This window comes from Pteronotus mesoamericanus, unplaced genomic scaffold, assembly GCF_021234165.1.
Source record: "Pteronotus mesoamericanus isolate MK-2021 breed Mesoamerican mustached bat unplaced genomic scaffold, CSHL_Meso_final contig_502, whole genome shotgun sequence".
Taxonomy (NCBI): domain Eukaryota; kingdom Metazoa; phylum Chordata; class Mammalia; order Chiroptera; family Mormoopidae; genus Pteronotus; species Pteronotus mesoamericanus.
The window spans coordinates 195,104-211,636 of NW_026555187.1; the positions used below are offsets into that span (position 1 = coordinate 195,104).

Genomic DNA, 16,533 nt, shown 5'->3' on the forward strand with positions numbered 1-16,533 from the left:
GGGGGAAAAAAACTCCCCGTCTTCGCATTTAAGACTCTTGTGATCTGCCGCCCGGTCACGTCTCCAGTTCCAAATCCAGCCATTGCTCTATGCAAACGGACACATCCATTTATTCCATTAACAAGGAAGGAAGGGAGGCGTCAACACAGCCATTCCAAGTTGCTGGTCTTCCTGAGACTTCCATGCTGCATCACAGAGCTTTGCCCCTCCCCTTCTCTGAGCCAACTGGCCAACTCCTAGTCCCCCTGAAAGACACATCTCCAGCATAAGGAAAATCCACACCCATCTCCTTTGTCTATTCATCCATTGACTGCCCTTGGGTTGTTTCCGTATTTCGGCTAATGAGAATCGTGCTGTGGTAAACACTCGAGTTCTAGCTGAGACACTTAACCTCATGAGTTAAATTTCATGACTGGACATGAGTACAGACTCGCGATTTTGCAAACTCCCACTGTATACCAACCCCCGCCGTATTTTGAGTTCTCCCACAAGCAGACCCTGAGGCAAGGACGTGAGCAGACATGAGTTTATTTTGGAGGTGATCCCAGAAGATACAAGCAGGGGAGTGATGAGAAACGACGGGAGAAGAAGCTAATAGGGCATGTGTCGTCAGTCCACCTCCCCCTGTGGCAGCCGCGGCTCGCCCCCATGGGACCCCCTGGGACACCCCTGGGAAGCAGCCCGGGGTCTTTATTAGTTGCTCCCCGGAATCCCTGCTTCTGCAAATCTGACTGCCCCTCAGTGTACCTCATGCCCTGGTGCAGGACGCAGACTGACTGCTTTAAGAAGTCAGTGCTTCCCATATGCCATTGCCATAGCGACTGAATAGAGCAGCAGGTCCCCACCACCACCACCACCACCACCAGGAGACAACTGGCCATGCCTGGAGACGCTTTTGGTTGTCACAGTGGAGAAGAGGCACCTAGTGCATGGGGACCAGGGATGCCATTAAACATCCTACAAGGCACAGGCGAACCCCCTACAGCAAAAAACGATCTAGCCCCCAATGTCGGTAGTGCCAATGTTTGGAAACCCTCAGTTTCATGGGTGCATGATCCAACGAGAGTCAATACAAAACCAACTCCCAAGACTAGAAGCTTCTCAGTTCCCCATCAAGGGCAATACACACCGATTTTGCTAACACAGACAGAAGGCTAGAGCTGTGTGGTGGGCAGAGAAGGTGGGTTGGGTACCACTTGGAGCCTGAGGATGACTCTGATGCCCAGAGAAAAATCTGTAGAGATAAAGAGAAACCCAGCCCCGCCTTGAATCACTAGATCGAATCTCCCCTGAAGCTTGGTCCTTTTTAGTTACGTGGGCTAATAATTTTATTTTTTGTTTAAGCCAGCTGGCTTGACTTTGTGTCACATGCAACCAAGAGCGCTCCAAGTGACAGGGGAAATCAATGAAGAGTAGCCCATCCTCTTTTCCTGGAGGATACCAGTGTGAACGCAGCCTTGTCTTGGAACACAATTAGGTGTAAGACATAGACACCCACCCCAAGCCGGAATATGTGAGGGAATGTTTATTACATGGGTGCAGCATTGTCTCCAGCCCCCAAGGAAGCATGAGGTAGAGGTGACTTTCATGCAAAACCAGCATCAGGCACTTAGAAGGCAATAAATAAGTGTGATTCAATGGGATGGAGGCTCAATTAACGGGAACTGATACTTCTGAGACTGAGCTACTCCTTCCGGCTCTAGAACCGTTGGCGCGCTCATCTGATGCTCCCTGCACGGTCGCGCCCTTCCTCTGCAGTTCGCAGAAGTGCCCGCTGCGCCAAACTGGCCACCCGTATTTCTTAACTGCCTGCTGGTGGCCTTAAAAGCGCCACCAACTGACAGCTTTCTTAGCATTTACACTAAACAACATTTTCAAGTGAATCCGATTGGCTCAAGTCAGGTGACCACCCAGATCCAATCAGTGGAGTCATCTGACAAAAGAGGAAGCACACAGGTGGGCAGGCAGGGTTAACCAGAGATGGGGGCTCGAGTTAGCTTTGGAGAGACAGAAGACCCCCCGGCTCCACTCCCCACCCCTATCTACACACAGGCCAATGACACTTGAGTGTTAACTATTCCTTTATTAGGTGGTAACAGGAGTGGGGGCTGTACAATGCACGGCCTGGGAATTTAGCTACACAGGGATTGTGATCAGAAGCCATATTACAAAAATAGCCTAAAAATGCTTCTATTCTGCCATGGGGCTGGGCCAGGGCAGTACCAGGTGGCTCCTTCCCATCCTGCAGTCTCATGTGTACAGGGAGACGTGCCTCCCTGGTCCTTGTGTTCCCACCACCTGCCCCTGGTTCACAAAGGGAGATGGCCGAGGCTCTGGGGGGTGGGGGGAGCCGGGGGACCCTCTGCGGCAGGAGGGCCCTCTCCCCAGCAAAGCTACAGAACAAGTTCCATCTGGAATGCAGTGAAGTGAGGGAGGAGGGGTGGGGAGGCTCTGGCATCTCATCAACCCTTGGCCCCAGAGGGTGCGCCCAAGGGTGCCTACTTGGTACACACCAGGGTCATGTACTCGGTACACAGGATCCTAGTCACGCCTGTGTACTCGGTACACAGAATCCAGCTTGGCCAAACGGGCCCACAGACTCAGCCCCACGGGGGCACTGGGGGGAGTTTGCAAGGGGCAGGGAGCATCTCCATATATATATTTTGTAAAAAATAATAATAATAAGTTTGTTTAAATGAATTTGTTTCTATACAAAATGTAAAAAAAAAAAAAATAATAATCCACTCATGTCAGAGTGCGAGGAGTGAAAGGTCAGAGGCGGCAGGAGAGGAGGGAGGAGGGCTGGGGAGCAGGAGGGGGCGGGCAGGAGGAGGTCCCAGACCCATCACAGGACCCGGGGGTCGGCCTGAGCCCCTTATAAATAAAGGAAGACTGAAGCCCTGGGCTGGTGACCTATGTCGGTCACACTGCAGGGGTGCGGGGTGCAGGAGGGCCGGTGGGGAGAGGAGAGGGTGAAAAGGGTCGAAGGGAAGAGGGGAGCGAGAGAGACAGACAGGAGAACCAGGATGGGGTGTCTCTTCAGCCCCCCCAAATCCAAGAACTGAGGAATGTCTCAAGCTAACACCTGCCTCTTGGGGGCGACTTCGGGCTGGGGCCCCAGCTGGGTCTGGGCCTGGACGAGGGGGCCGGGGACAGGCAGGGAAAGCGGCTGGGCAGGCAGCGTCCCAGCGGCCGAGGCCGCGGCCCCAGCGCCAGTGGCCGGACTGGGTGTGGAGTCAGACCAGTCCGAGAGCGAGGGAGGCGAGGGGCTGGCCCAGTGCTCAGGGGACTCGGGGGACGGGGTCAGGTAGGGGTGCTCGCTGGGGACCCGGAGGAAGCGAGCCTTGGGGGGGCTGCCATGGGCCCCGGGTACTGGATACTCCTCACCATGTCCCGGGGCTGCCAGATATGGTGAGGGCCGCTCCTGGGGAGACACAGGGGTCCCGGGGTTCAGCAGCTGCGGTCCCGGCGCCAGCGGCAGCAGGAACGAGGGACCTGGTGGGGCAGGTGGGGGCAGCCGGGCCCAGTCGAGGGGCACAGCCACAGGGTTCAGCAAGCCCAGACTGAGCACGCAGCCCCCAGGGGGTTGGCGCCCTAGCCCTGCCCGGCCGGCCCCGCCAAGCTGTGCCAGGGACACGGCCGTGGCGGCGGCGCCCGCATAGGGCCCCTCAAGGGGGAAGCCTCCGGGAGACGCAGGGGGCCCGCCAAAGGGCCGCGGGGAGTCCAGCGAGTCCACAGGTGACAGTGTGACCGAGCTCTCAGCCAGGGGTCCTGGACAGGCCAGCGTCAGCTTCTTGCCCCGACCCCGGGCGCCCTGTGGTCCCAGCCCTGCTTTCCCTGGCGGCCTCCGGGTCTTCTTGCCCCCCGACTGTGCCGCCTTGAGGCCGGGGAGGAAGGCCCCTGGTGGGCAGAGCAGGGTCCCCAGGCTGTGGGGGCCCGGGGGGCTACGAGGCCCGCTGGGCTGGTCCAGCAAGCGCACGATGTCCTGGTGCAGCCTCTCCTGGGCCACGTCGCGTGGCAGCCTGTCCAGGTGGTCGGTGATCTCCCGGTTGGCAAAGTGATCCAGCAGGAGCTTGGCGGCCTCATAGCTGCCCTCCCGGGCGGCCAGGAACAGCGGCGTCTCCTCCTGGGGGGGCCCAGAACCCACAAGGTGTCGGGGGCACGAGGGCCAGGGTGACCTGGCCAGCACCCCCAGGACTCCCACTGTGCGATGGAACCTGAGAGCTAAGAGTTCATACTCTCCAGCCTGACAGACCTGGGTTCCACTCCCAGCTCTGACGGGGGTGCCTGACAAGTAAGTTCTTTTACGTAAACCACATTCATAGGAGCGCCTCCTAAGTGCCAGGCCCCAGGCCCAGGAACAGGGCGGGGAGAGTGAGGCACTCGCCTAAGGCACAAAATTTAAGGGGGCATCAAAAACTTCAGTCATCAAAACAAATATCGGATTGCAATGTTTTTGAAAATAATTTATATCAATGCAAAAAATCTATAATAAACAAAATGTGGACATTTTAAATAAAGACAGAATCCATCCCTGCGCTCCTCTGAGAGTCACTCTTCCCGTCCGCGAAACGTGTAGAGTAATACCGCCCTGCGCGGCTTCTTAAACAACGACCGTGGCGGTCACCTTTCTCTGAGGACCCACTCAGCACATTACCTCACTGACTCCTCCGAACAGGCAACGAGATAGGTACCGCTGCCTCTCCAAGTCACAGGTGAGAACACGAAGGTTCAGAGGAGTGAAGTGACTTCCCCAAGATCACCTAGCAGCTGCCACACACCCTCCCCTCCCATCTACCCTTGGAGGCTGCGGGCAGGGTGAATGCTCTCACTACCCTGCCCCACCCTGCTCTTTGCTACCTGGAAGGGGGAGGTGCGTGCCAGGGCGGACCCCCAGTGGGCCAAGGGCTGGGCTCACCTTGCTGTCCTGCATGTCCTTGTTGGCTCCATTTTTGAGCAGGGCCAGGGTGGCCTCCACGTTGTTGACAGCTGCAGCCCAGTGTAAGGCTGACTTCCCTGGGAGGCGTGGGGAGAGGTCAGAGTCAGGGCCGGGCCCGGGCCCTGGCCCTCCAAGGCAGAGAAGCAGGAAATGCTCGGAGTGTGGCCAGGGGCGGGGTGGGGGGGGCGCGGCGGGGAGCGGACCAGCCAGGAGGACCCAAGCACTGTGTTTGGATCTGTGTGTGTGGGCAGATCCGTGGGATGACTCTGTCTGAGGGAGATACCATGCGTGCGCACGCGCACCTGTGCACGTGACTCTCCCCTTTCGGAGGGGACCAAGCAGCCCTCACGTGTTTGTGCCTAGGTGTGCTGTCCAGCGCAGCAGCCAGCGGCATGCACCTCTTTAGATTTAAATTAATTAAAATTAAATAATATAGGTGCCGAGACCATTCAATGGGGAAAGAAAAGCTTTCTCAACAAATGGTGCTGGGACAACTAGATCTGCACATGCAAAAGGATGGACTTGGACCCCCTTCCCCACACTGTATACAAAAAATAACTCAAAATGGAATCAAAGACCTGAATGTAAGAGCTGAAACTATAAAACATTTAGAAGAAAATATAGGAGTCAATCTTTATGATCTTGAATTAGACAAAGATTCTTAGATAGGACACCAAAAACACAAGCAACAATACAACAAAAATAGATAAACTGGGCATCATTAAAACTAAAACTTTTGTGCTTCTAAGGACAACATCAAGAAAGGGAAAAGAAAATCTACAAGTCAAGAGAAATATTTATAAGTCATATATCTGATAAGAAACACCTAGAACAGTCAAAGAACTCTCGTAACTCAATAATAGAAAGACAAGCAACCCCATTAAAAACGGGCAAAGCATCTGAATAGACATTTCACAAAAGAAGATATACAAATGGCCAATAAGCACATTAAAAAGATGCTCAACATCATTAGCCATCAGGGAAATAAAAATCAAAACCACAATGAGATCCCAATTCACACCCACTATAACCAAAAAGATAGATGATAAAGAGTTGGCAAGGACGGGGAGACACTGGAACCCTTATACACTGTTGGTGGGAGTTAAAAATGGGGCAGCCACTGTGGAAATCAGTCTGGCAGATCCTCAGAAGTTAAACATAGTTATCATGTGACCCAGCAATTCCATTCCTGGGTATCTACCTAAGAAAAATGGAAAGATATGTCCACACAAAAACTTCTACACAAGCCCTGACTGGTGTGGCTCAGTGGGTTGGGCGTCATCTTGCAAACTGAAAGGTTGCCAGTTCAATTCCCAGTCAGGGCACATGCCTGGGTTGTAAGCCAGGTTCCCGGTTAGGGATGTGTAAGAGGCAACCGATTGATGTTTCACTCACTGGGGACCCAGAGGAAAGTAATACTGCCCTGGCTGGTGTGCCTCAGTGGATTGAGTGCCAGCCTAAGAATCAAAACGTTGCCAGTTCGATTCCCAGACAGGGCACATGCCTGGGTTAGGGGCCTTGTCCCCAGTTGAGGAAGCGCGAGAGGAAACCACACATTGACGTTTCTCTCCCTCTCTTTCTCCCTCCCTTGCCCTCTCTCTAAAAATAAATAAATAACATCTTCAAAAAAAAAAAAAAGCAATACTGATACATGCTACAGCATTTGTGAACCTTGAAAACATTATGCTAAATGAAAGAAGCCAGTCAAAGAGACCACATATTGCTCAACTGCATTTGTATGAAATGTCCAGAATAGGCCTATCCATAGAGGCAGGAAGTACAGCAGTGGTTGCCTAGAGCAAGGAAGATGAGGAAGTGGGGGTGGGTGATGGCTCAGACGTGAGGGCTCTTTTTTTAGATGATAGAAATGTTCTAAAATTCAGTGTAATGATATTTGCACAACTATGTGATTATATCAGATGCCACTGGATTTTATACTTTGGGTGATATGTATGGTATATGGGTTATATCTCAGTAAAGCTTTTTTTAAAGCAGGCAAAACAAAGGTTAAAACACTGAATGAAATAAAACATTTAGTTCTCTTCACCCCAACGTTGCAATGCCCAACAGGCACCACACACTGCCGGTGGTTACCATATTGGACAGAATACACAGAGAACATTTCCCGCCTCACAGCAGGTGCTGTTGGGCAATGCTCCTCTTGAGCCATATTTCCCAGCTAGGGGCAATTCTCCCCCCATGGGCATTTGGCGAAGTTGGGTGACATTTTCGGTTGTCACAATTGGAATGCGGGGTGCTACTGGCATCTAATGGTTCAAGGTCAGGGGTGCTGCTTAACACCCTGCAATGCACCAGATGGTGCATAACACCAAAACCAATTGGACCCCAAATGTCAGTGGTATGTTGAGAACACCTGCTCCAAATTGTGTTTGTGAGCATCTAGTGTGTCTACATCTGTGTGAGGTCCTCTGGAGATGAGGGCGGGTTTTGAACCTGCGCAACTCTGTTCCAGCAAACCACATCCAGGGGCTTTGCACGCAAGCCACCTCCAGACAGGGAGAGGCCACTGCATATAATTTGGCTGGTTTACAAAGTTATTACACAAGCTTCCCAGAAGATGGCAGTAGTAAGTACTTCTAACAAAGTAGACGGAAATGAAGTGTCTGGGAGAAGGGTGCCTTTTTCTAACTCACTGATGTGTCTGATGAGCTAGCGGATGCCATGAAAAAAATGCATGAGCGTGTAAGTCCGTGTTGCAGGCCCGGTATATGTACAGGAACTTTAGTGATTGGGTCGCAACGTGGGTGAGAGTTCACACCAACAGTCGAGGGCCATGTCACGCCCTCTCAGCGCCCACGCCCGCCAGCCTACCGAGCTCGTCCACAGCATTGACGTCAGCGTGGCTGGCGATGAGCTCTTCCACCATGCCCTCCACGGCCAGGCGGGCCGCCAGGATCAATGCCGTCGAGCCATCTGCCATGCGGGCATCCAGGTCTGTGGAGCGGTTCCGGATAAGAATCTAGGGGAGACGGGGTGCGGCAGGGGGCGTCATGGCGGGAACAAGGGGCCAGGGGCACCTCTAAGCCCTCGGAGGTCCCTGGTCCCCACATCCTCTGGAATCCGTGAGATCCAGGGGGCTGCTACCTGCCAGAACCTGTACTCCCACATGACCCCATTTTACAAATGAAAAAAAAAAAAAAAGAGCTCTGAAAGGCAGAACTGGGGCTTGGACCCAGATCAATCTGATGCCTGTCCCAGCTCGGATGTCCCAAGGGGCAAGCGCAGCTCACCTGGAAGACGCCCTGGGCATCGGCAGTGACGGCCGTGTGCAGGGGCGTGCGGCCGGAGTGGTCCTGGGCATTGGTGTCTGCCCCAGCATCCAGCAGCCGCTTGGCTGCGTCCGCGCGGGCGTAACGGGCTGCCAGGTGCAGGGCCGTCTCACCCGTGCGGTCAGTCCGCGCCCCGAGCTGGGCCCCCTGGCAAATCAGGTCTGAGATGATGCTGGCCGATGTGTCCTCTGCCTCATCCTCCTCCGCCGGCATCGGCTCCAGGGCGCCCCCGCAGAAGGAGGCCAGCATTAGCGGGGTGAAGCCATCTGCAGGGACAGGGAGGTGGACTCGGGGGGCTTTTCCAGAAACCCTACGGAAGGTGCTGGATCAGGAGGCACTGGGACCCAGGGAAGCACGTCAGGCACCCCAGAAGCCAACCCAGGATGCGGATTCAGGGGCCTGAGATTTGCCCCACGAGGGCTCCGAGGCAGAAGGGGATAAATGACAAGGGAGGGAGGGAGGAGGACAAACAAACTTGCACCTCAGACAAATTCCTAGGGGCTATTTCGGCCTGTTCCCAAAGAGGAGGCCTGAGGGTGGAGTAGTGCCTAGAGTTATAATCCAGCTCCTGGCAAAGGAGCTGCGTCTTTCAACACCCCCACCCCCACCCCCGTCTTTCAACACCCCCACCCCCGCTTATGAGCACCCCCAGGGACATAAAATTCCTGAAGGGCTTCAAAAGATGCAGGCCTTTTGAAGCCAAACAGCGCTAGGGGAAGGGTACCCTGAGCCATGACAACGATGAACCCGATGAACCCGACGGGATCCAGATATCATGGTCTGCTGCCCTCTTTGTGAGCATGTTGCCTGGCTCCCCATCCTCCACCCTCAGGCTCTGGGTAGAGCCAAGCCCCCTCTCTCAGGGACAGGCATGTGGCCCAGGCTTGGTCAGTCTGCATATTCCAGGCCACATAGATTGGTTCAGGGCATTTGACCCTCGCCTGTCTAATCGGAACTCATCCTGGGACTTTTTCTAGTGCAGATGGGAACAAGGTTTTAATAAGGCTGGTCCTGCCTGTGGCCATGGTATCCCCAGGAGAAGGGTGGCCTGGGCTGGAGCCAAGGGGTGGTGAGTCCTGGATCCAAATGTACCTGATGCTTCCAGTTACAGGAGCCAATAATCCCTTGTTTTACTTAAGCTAGTCTGAGTTGAGCTATTATTACTTACAACCAAGAGTCCTGAGGAACACACAGCGCCCCCCCCCCGTGAACCCACACACACACCTAGCTCTCCCCAGAACCAGACCCAGGCACGAACTCCCACAAGCAGGAGAGAGGCGGGGAGGGGGTTCCGTCGCTGACCTGGGCCGCGCACGTTCACATCCATGCCATCAGCATCCGCATCGCCCTGCGGTGGCGTCAAAGCCATGGCGGGTGCCCCACGGATGTCAGCGGCAACCAGGTGGTGCTGGGTCCACTGGCGGCAATCCACAGCATCCTCAGCCCCCACGCCGGGCTCCTCTACCTGGAGACACAAGGACCCAGGGTCTCACAAGGAGGCAGAAGAGACAGAGGGACGGTCTGTGTCTCTCACGGAGATGCATATACAGCCCCAAAACACGTGACTGTGTTCTAGATAAGGAAGCAGGAAATTGACATGCCGGAGCTCAGAGTAGTCATTAGGAAAAAAAAACCCTGGAATTTTAATCCAAATGGGAATTGAGGAAAGGCTGGGCACCCCAGGTGGGTGATCGAGGAAGAGACACAGGGCACAGCAACGCCGTCACACACCTGTCCGTACACTGGACAAACGCCCCGAAAACGGGATTAAGAGAACAATTCCACTGACGATAGCATCGAGAATAAAATATTTAGAATTAAATTTCATAGAAGAAGTGGAAAACTTGTATTCTGGAAACTAAAGATCACTGGTAAAAGACAGGTTGGGGCACGGGGGTCTGGGGATAGGAACATGATCATGAGGACAGGGACCAAACAGTCACACACGACCGTATCCATGTACCTTCGTGAGCGTAGCAGCTGAGCCCCCAGCGGGAACTTGGTACATTTCAGACTCATGGTCCAAAAGGCATGAATGATGTTACAGAAACAGGACAGAATATTCTTAACCAGTCTGCCAGGGCATTTTAAGAGCCTTTGGGCATCAAACACAGCCTGATCAAGCCAGACCTGAGCTCAAGGGTCCAGGTGACTTCCTCTGAGCTGTCCCACTGACCACTGGGGCCCTACCCAAGGCCCTGAAAGAGGGGCCAGAAGAGGGGGCACAACCTTCAGTCGCTTGGCCTCTGGGCACTCCGTGTCCATCCAGTCTGTGGCCACCTCCCCCATCAGACTCTCGCCCTTGGCCATGTTCCTGTGGGGACAACGGGGAGAGGTCTGGAGTTGGGATAGGTTAGTAGGCACAGAGGGCAGGGTCGATATACAGGGTCCAGTGATGGGGTGCAGGATGGGGTCAAGGTCGCAGGGAGTGTAGTCAGGGGTCATGAGGAGTGATGGCCGGGGTCTTAAGGTAGAACTGTGGAAAGAAACAGGAGTGGGGTCAGGGGCCAGAACAGTGAGCTATGGGACAGGTGAGGGCCACGGGCACACAGCAGGGGTTGGCGAGGATGGCTTCAGGGGTCACGGAGGGTGGGATTAGCCTCATAACCGGTAAGAGATGTAGCCGGGAAGAGGAGGTTGTGGAGAGGGGCCAGGCGACATGGGTCAAAGGGGAGGGGTACATTCAGGAGTTAGGTCAGGGCAGGGTTGGGGGTCTTGAGAGGTAAGTCAGGGAGTTGGAGGTGAGGCCTAGGGTCAAGGCCAAGATCGAAGGTCATGGGGAATGGATGCTGAGTTGGGATGAAAAAGGGATCAGAGAGGAAGTCAAAGGGCAGAGTAGATTAGAGCCAGAAGTGATATTGGGGGTCACAGAGAGCGGCTGAGGTCCAGGCAGGGTCACGGAGTCAGCAGTCATGGGGAACGAACGCTGAGTATAGGGGTGAAATCTGAGAGGCCATGGTCGGGGGTAGGGGGGCGGTCAGGATAGGATTTGAGTTTGGGAACTGGGACATAGGACATAGAATCGGGGGTGATTGCAGGGATCATGCAGTCAGTGGCCAAGGGGATGGACCCTGGGGTCCAGGCTGGAGTCTGAAGTTGGGGCTCACAGGGTCCCTAAAGTTAGGGACAGGGAGGCGCAGGGTCCTCACTTCATGCCCAGCGCATCTTGGCCCACAGGCTCCCGCCGGCCCTTGTGGCCGGCGGCTGCGTCCTTGTGCAGCGCAAAGCCCTCGGGGAACCAGAGGGTGCTGTGCTCACGCTTGCGCCGGGCCACCATGACGACCAGGACCAGGATGACCAGCACGAAGACGGCGCTGGCGGCCAGCAGCGGCAGGAGCGGCACGCTAGGCTCTCGCGGCTCCAGCGGCTCCCCTGCAGGCAGGAGATGAAGGGGCTCACCCACGGCCCGGACCTCGCCGTGGGGGCCCCGGCGCCACCCCGGCCGCCCGGCAGCCAGGCTCACCCCGCGCGGCCCACAGCGGGTACGGGAAGTCCAGGCGCTCCACGGCCGACAGCGCGCCCAGGTAGTCAGCCGCGCTCTGGGCGTCGGAGAAGCAGTGGTCATTCTCCGGCAACTGCAGGCACAGCCGGTTGTCAATCTCCAGCATCACCACTGAGCTGTGGGGACACAGGGGAGGGGCAGGCTGGCTCAACGGGGCACCGGCTGCCAGCCTGGCACCAAGCCTATCCCCCAGCCCAGCGCCAGGCTCCGAAGAGCGGTGCCCACTCACCGTGAAACCATCACCCACCTGCCCGCATCGGCATCCGACCTCGCCCACCCCCAGAACCAGTCTGGCTGTGGCCACCAGTGTCCCCCAAGCTATGACTCCAACGGGTGCTGTTTTCAGGTCAGCAGGCCCAAACCCCCCCTTCCAGGCCGCTGCGCCTGTCTCCGGAATGCTCTGAGCGCCGGCCGCCGACACCGCGAGCAGAGGCTCCCCTTCTCTGGGTGACTGGCCTCAGCAAGGTGGGAACCCTCTCCCTGGGGACGAGCCGGCCCTTAGGGAAGCCGTCTGCCAGTGACTGGCCAATGTGGAGTGTAAACAAGCTGGCCCTCCTGCCTGAAGGCGAGGCTGACACTGAGGCGTTACTCACGCTCCAGAGCAGGCCGGGAGTCAGGCTGAGGCTAGACACTGGCCGAGGCTATCTCCTGCCTCAGTTTTCCCCCTACCCCACCCTGCTCCCCTCAGCCCTCTCTCCTGAAAGCACCCCTTCCACAGGGTACATATATCTGAGTCCCCATCTCAGGATCTGCTTCCAGGAACCAACCCTCCAAAGCCCTCTTTCCTTAGGATCCCCAGTATCCCATACCCCATCTCTTTCTATTTCTCCAGCTGCCTCTTTTCCTCTTGTAACCACAGAACCAGCTCAAACTGGCCCTATCCTGTTTCTAAGAAGACGCCCGGACCAAAGTTTCAACTTTGGATACACCACTCAGCTGACCGCTGGGCCTCTTCCACAGGGGATGGGTCTGCTCTCTAGGAAGATCTGGTGCTGAAGGCCCTCGAATCTTGCCCCCGACCCGGAATCCGGGAAACAGATCTGACCCTTGCCTCCTGTCTCCTTGCCGGCAGAACGCACACAAAAGCTTTCTTTTTCCATGAGCTGGTGCCACAGTCCTGGCTTCCAGGCACATCGGGCAGCGGCCCTTGCATGGTAACACTTTTTTCTAGCTAATTTCCCTCAACCAATCCTTAGGTCTCAGTGTCCCCAGGTCATTCTTCTGCCCCCACTTCTCTCCCCACTTCCTGGAGCCCCACTCACGACGTCGATGACTAGTCCACACCCTTTTGTCTTTCTTGTCTCTGTCTTAGCTCCCGGTTGCCCTCCTGGGATCTCCAGACTCCTCAGACTCTACAAGCCCCAAAGCGACCCTGTCTTGCGCCCTGCGTCCTCAGTTTGATGAGGTGCCCTCCAGCCACTCGGCCACCCCACCCAGGGCCTGGCACATCAGCCACTCTCTTCCCTTCCCCGTAGTCCAGCTGCACCCAGGCAGAGCCTAGGCTCCCCCCGCCCCCCGTCTCTAAAACCCATCCTTTCTCTGTGTCAGAGCCCCACCTGCTCAAAGGCCACACCTCCCTCTGGCACTCTCTGGCCTGGTAGGCCAAGCCACCAATAGAAGAGTTCTATATTTTTTATTTCTAAAAAAACCCCAAAAAACCACTACACATTTCTTAACTATTCTGCTATACCCCCTGCCTCTCCAGAAGGAAGTAGGTCTATATCCAGGGGCAGTTCTGCCCCCCAGAGGACCCTTGCCCACTTCTGTCATATCTTGGGGGTGGGGAGCTACTTGCACATAGTGGGTGGAAACCAAGGAGGCAGCTTAACATCCTACAGGGCACAGGACGGCCCCACAGCGAAGAACGATCCTGCCACAAATGTCAATGCCGTCAAGGCTGAGACATGCTGGAATTATTGCCAAGAAGGCCCCACAAGATGTTAAGGGCAATGAACCACAGGAGACCATGGTGCCCCCTCCTGTCTCCCGCTCAGTGCCTGCACAGCCCCCACGGCTCTCCAGGGTGGAGCCACTCACCCGATCACCTCGGGGGCCAGGTCCGGCAGGTTCCGGGTTTCAGAGTCAAGGCCTGGCCAGCGGTAAGGGAAGACCATGGCCTGGCCGCGCTCGTCCAGGCGGAAGCGCAGCGAGGTGCGCAGGATGGCGCTGAGCCGCTGCAGGAAGTCGGCACTGGAGTGCAACAGCTCCTCGGGCGGCAGCAGCACCGTGAGCACTAGCATGCCGCGGGCCAGCAGGGCCGGCACCTCGCCCGCACAGTCCAGCCCGTCCCAGCCACACTCCTCCGTGTTGCAGCCCTGGTCGCAGCGGCCGTCTGCAAAGTGGTCTGCGCAGTACTTCTCGTAGACCGGACTGGGGGCAGAGAGGAGGCGCCGTCAGGGGCCTCGCATCCCCTACACACAGAGCACCCCAACTCCCGAGACAGAAAGGGATCAGGCAGCAAGCACAGAGGGCTGGAATGCATCCCAATATGTCAGGCTTTCTGAAAATTCAGCCATTCACTCAGTAACTATTAGTAAATCACTATCGATAACACCTCATAGGTGCTGGGTGCTGTTGTAGGCACCCAGGATATGCCCGGGCACAAATCCTTGAACACGTAGAGCTGGCATTCCAGTGGGCGGGGACAGATGTTAAAGGAGATAAATGAGCAGACTACGCAGCATTTCAATTACACAGCAGTAAAAGCTGAATATAAACACACGCAACACACACACACACACACACACACACACGGAATGTTCTGTGGAATTAAATGCTAAGGAAAAAAGTAAAGCAGGGAAAGTGCTGGGAGCGGCCATAGAGGAGATCATTGAGAAGGTGCTGCTGTTCCAGAGAAGACTTGAAGGAGGTGGGAGGGGGGGGCCATGTGGCTTCCCAAGGGAAGAGTATTCCAGGGAGAGGGAACAGGCAGTGCAAAGGCCCTGAGGTGGGACCAGGCTGGGGTCCTGGAGAATTGGCAGGGCGGCCCGGGGGGCTGGAGAAGAGCAAGCAAGGGGAAGAGTGGTGGGGGCGGGGGTGGGGAACGAGGACAGGGAGAGAAAGTGAGAGGAAGGTCCCAGGCAGACGGAGGGCCACACAGTGGAACAGAGCGGGCAGAGCCCAGGATGAACAGATGGGATGCAAGGGACACACAGATGGGGGCATGAACAGACAAAAAGAGGAGCAGGGTTGCCAGGCAGGGGCATGGACAGCCGTACGGGCGTAGGGGGCACAAAAGGGGTGCGTGGAGAGACAGGCAAGGGGGCGTGGATAAACAGGTGGGACACAAAGATGGACAGATATATGGAGCACATGGGCAGACAGACTGGTAATCAAACAGACAAATACACAGGTGAGATCCAAGAAAGGACAATATACAGCTGGGCGCACAAAGGGATGAAAGGAGTTCGTGAATGGCCCGCAAGATGGACAGACAAGGCACAATGCAGAAAAGACAGAGTGCAGGGGCAGACAGAAAAAGAAGAGACAGGGTACATGGATGGACAGACAGATGGGACTACTGAGACAGGGCACAAGGATGGACAGAGGGGCACACTGATACGAATGGACCGACAAGACAGAACAAGCATTCAGCTGGGCGGACGAGGTACACTAAGAAACAGATAGGGTAAATGAATGGACGGCCCAACAGACAGTCTAAGGATGGACTGCAGACGGGCAGACGGAGGGGCTCACTTGCAGGTGCGCTCACGGCCTCCAGCCAGGCAGTCAAAGTTGTCGTAGAGGCAGGCGGGGGAGCTGCAGGCAGGATCGCAGCGGCTGTTGTTGAAAAGGCGCCAGCACTGCAGCGCCTCACACTGCCGCCAGGGGTCGCCCACGCTCAGCGAGCAGTCGCCGCCATCCCAGCCGCAGGCGCGGCTGTTGCATTCGCGGTCGCAGCGCTTGTCCCCGCTCTTGGCCTCGCAGGCAGCACTCGGGCACTGCGGCTCCTCGGGGGCCTCGGGCGCCGCCACCAGCACCTCGCAGCGGGGTCCGGCCCAGCCAGGCGCGCACGCGCAGCGGAAGAAGGGCGCGGACGGTTCCGGGCTGCAAGAGCTCCCGTGGAGGCAGGGGGATACCACGCAGCTGGTGTTGGTGGCCCCCGACGGTGACTCCTGGAAGCCCCGGCAGGCGGGCCCCGAGAGCCCCGGGGGGCAGATGCAGCGCGGCCCACGGACCGTCTGCTGGCACGGGACGCCCACCGGACACTGTAGGTCCCGGCAGGAGCGCGCCACGCGCTCGCAACGCGGGCCCCAGAACGGCTGGGGGTGAAGTCGGGGGGAAAGAAAAAAAGCACGGTGGTAGGGGGTGGGGGAAAGGGAGAGAGAGGAAAGGTTGCGGGTTAGGACTTGAGAACACTTGAGCCTCCAATCTACCCAGGCCACACCAAACCTCTCTCCCTTGCACTGGAATCCCCACCTTACACAAAAGTTTTGCCTTCCCCAGGAAGCCACGGCCCCAAACCTCAGCCTCACACCCCCTCCCAACCTCCAGGCAATGTCAACATTTCCCAGAAACCCTCTTTCCTTCCACCTCTTAATCCCTAAAGCCACACTCTTGCAGCAGGCCACAGTCCCATTCCTCTCCCAGAGACCCTGATGTGAGCAGCTGCCCCAACTTACAGAGACACAGTGGCAAGTGAAGGTCATTGCGCCCCCAGGGCCTGGGCCAGGGCGGCACTGGCCTCCGTGCAGGCATGGCTGGGACTCACAGGGAGACAACACAGTCTGACAGCGGGAACCTGGGCAAGCGGGAGCTGGGGATCAGCCACAATGGGGGAACACAGCCAGGATCCCAGGCCA

The 16,533-nt window shown here is 56.5% G+C and overlaps 1 protein-coding gene across 1 annotated transcript in view; it reads right to left on the reverse strand.

Annotated features, from left to right (window-relative positions):
- Positions 1–2,807: 2,807 nt before the first annotated feature.
- The window catches only part of NOTCH3 (notch receptor 3), a 30,286-nt gene continuing 16,560 nt past the window's right edge, over positions 2,808–16,533 (reverse strand). Inside the window, exons 23-33 of the mRNA XM_054578664.1 lie at positions 16,354–16,472; positions 15,428–15,993; positions 13,769–14,101; positions 11,693–11,847; positions 11,379–11,601; positions 10,459–10,543; positions 9,532–9,694; positions 8,191–8,495; positions 7,772–7,919; positions 4,919–5,016; positions 2,808–4,126 (exon numbers count right to left, since the gene is read on the reverse strand). Of these exons, the coding sequence (XP_054434639.1) occupies positions 3,074–4,126; positions 4,919–5,016; positions 7,772–7,919; positions 8,191–8,495; positions 9,532–9,694; positions 10,459–10,543; positions 11,379–11,601; positions 11,693–11,847; positions 13,769–14,101; positions 15,428–15,993; positions 16,354–16,472 (3,248 nt within the window). The 3' untranslated portion in view covers positions 2,808–3,073. The remainder of the gene's footprint in view (positions 4,127–4,918; positions 5,017–7,771; positions 7,920–8,190; positions 8,496–9,531; positions 9,695–10,458; positions 10,544–11,378; positions 11,602–11,692; positions 11,848–13,768; positions 14,102–15,427; positions 15,994–16,353; positions 16,473–16,533) is intronic.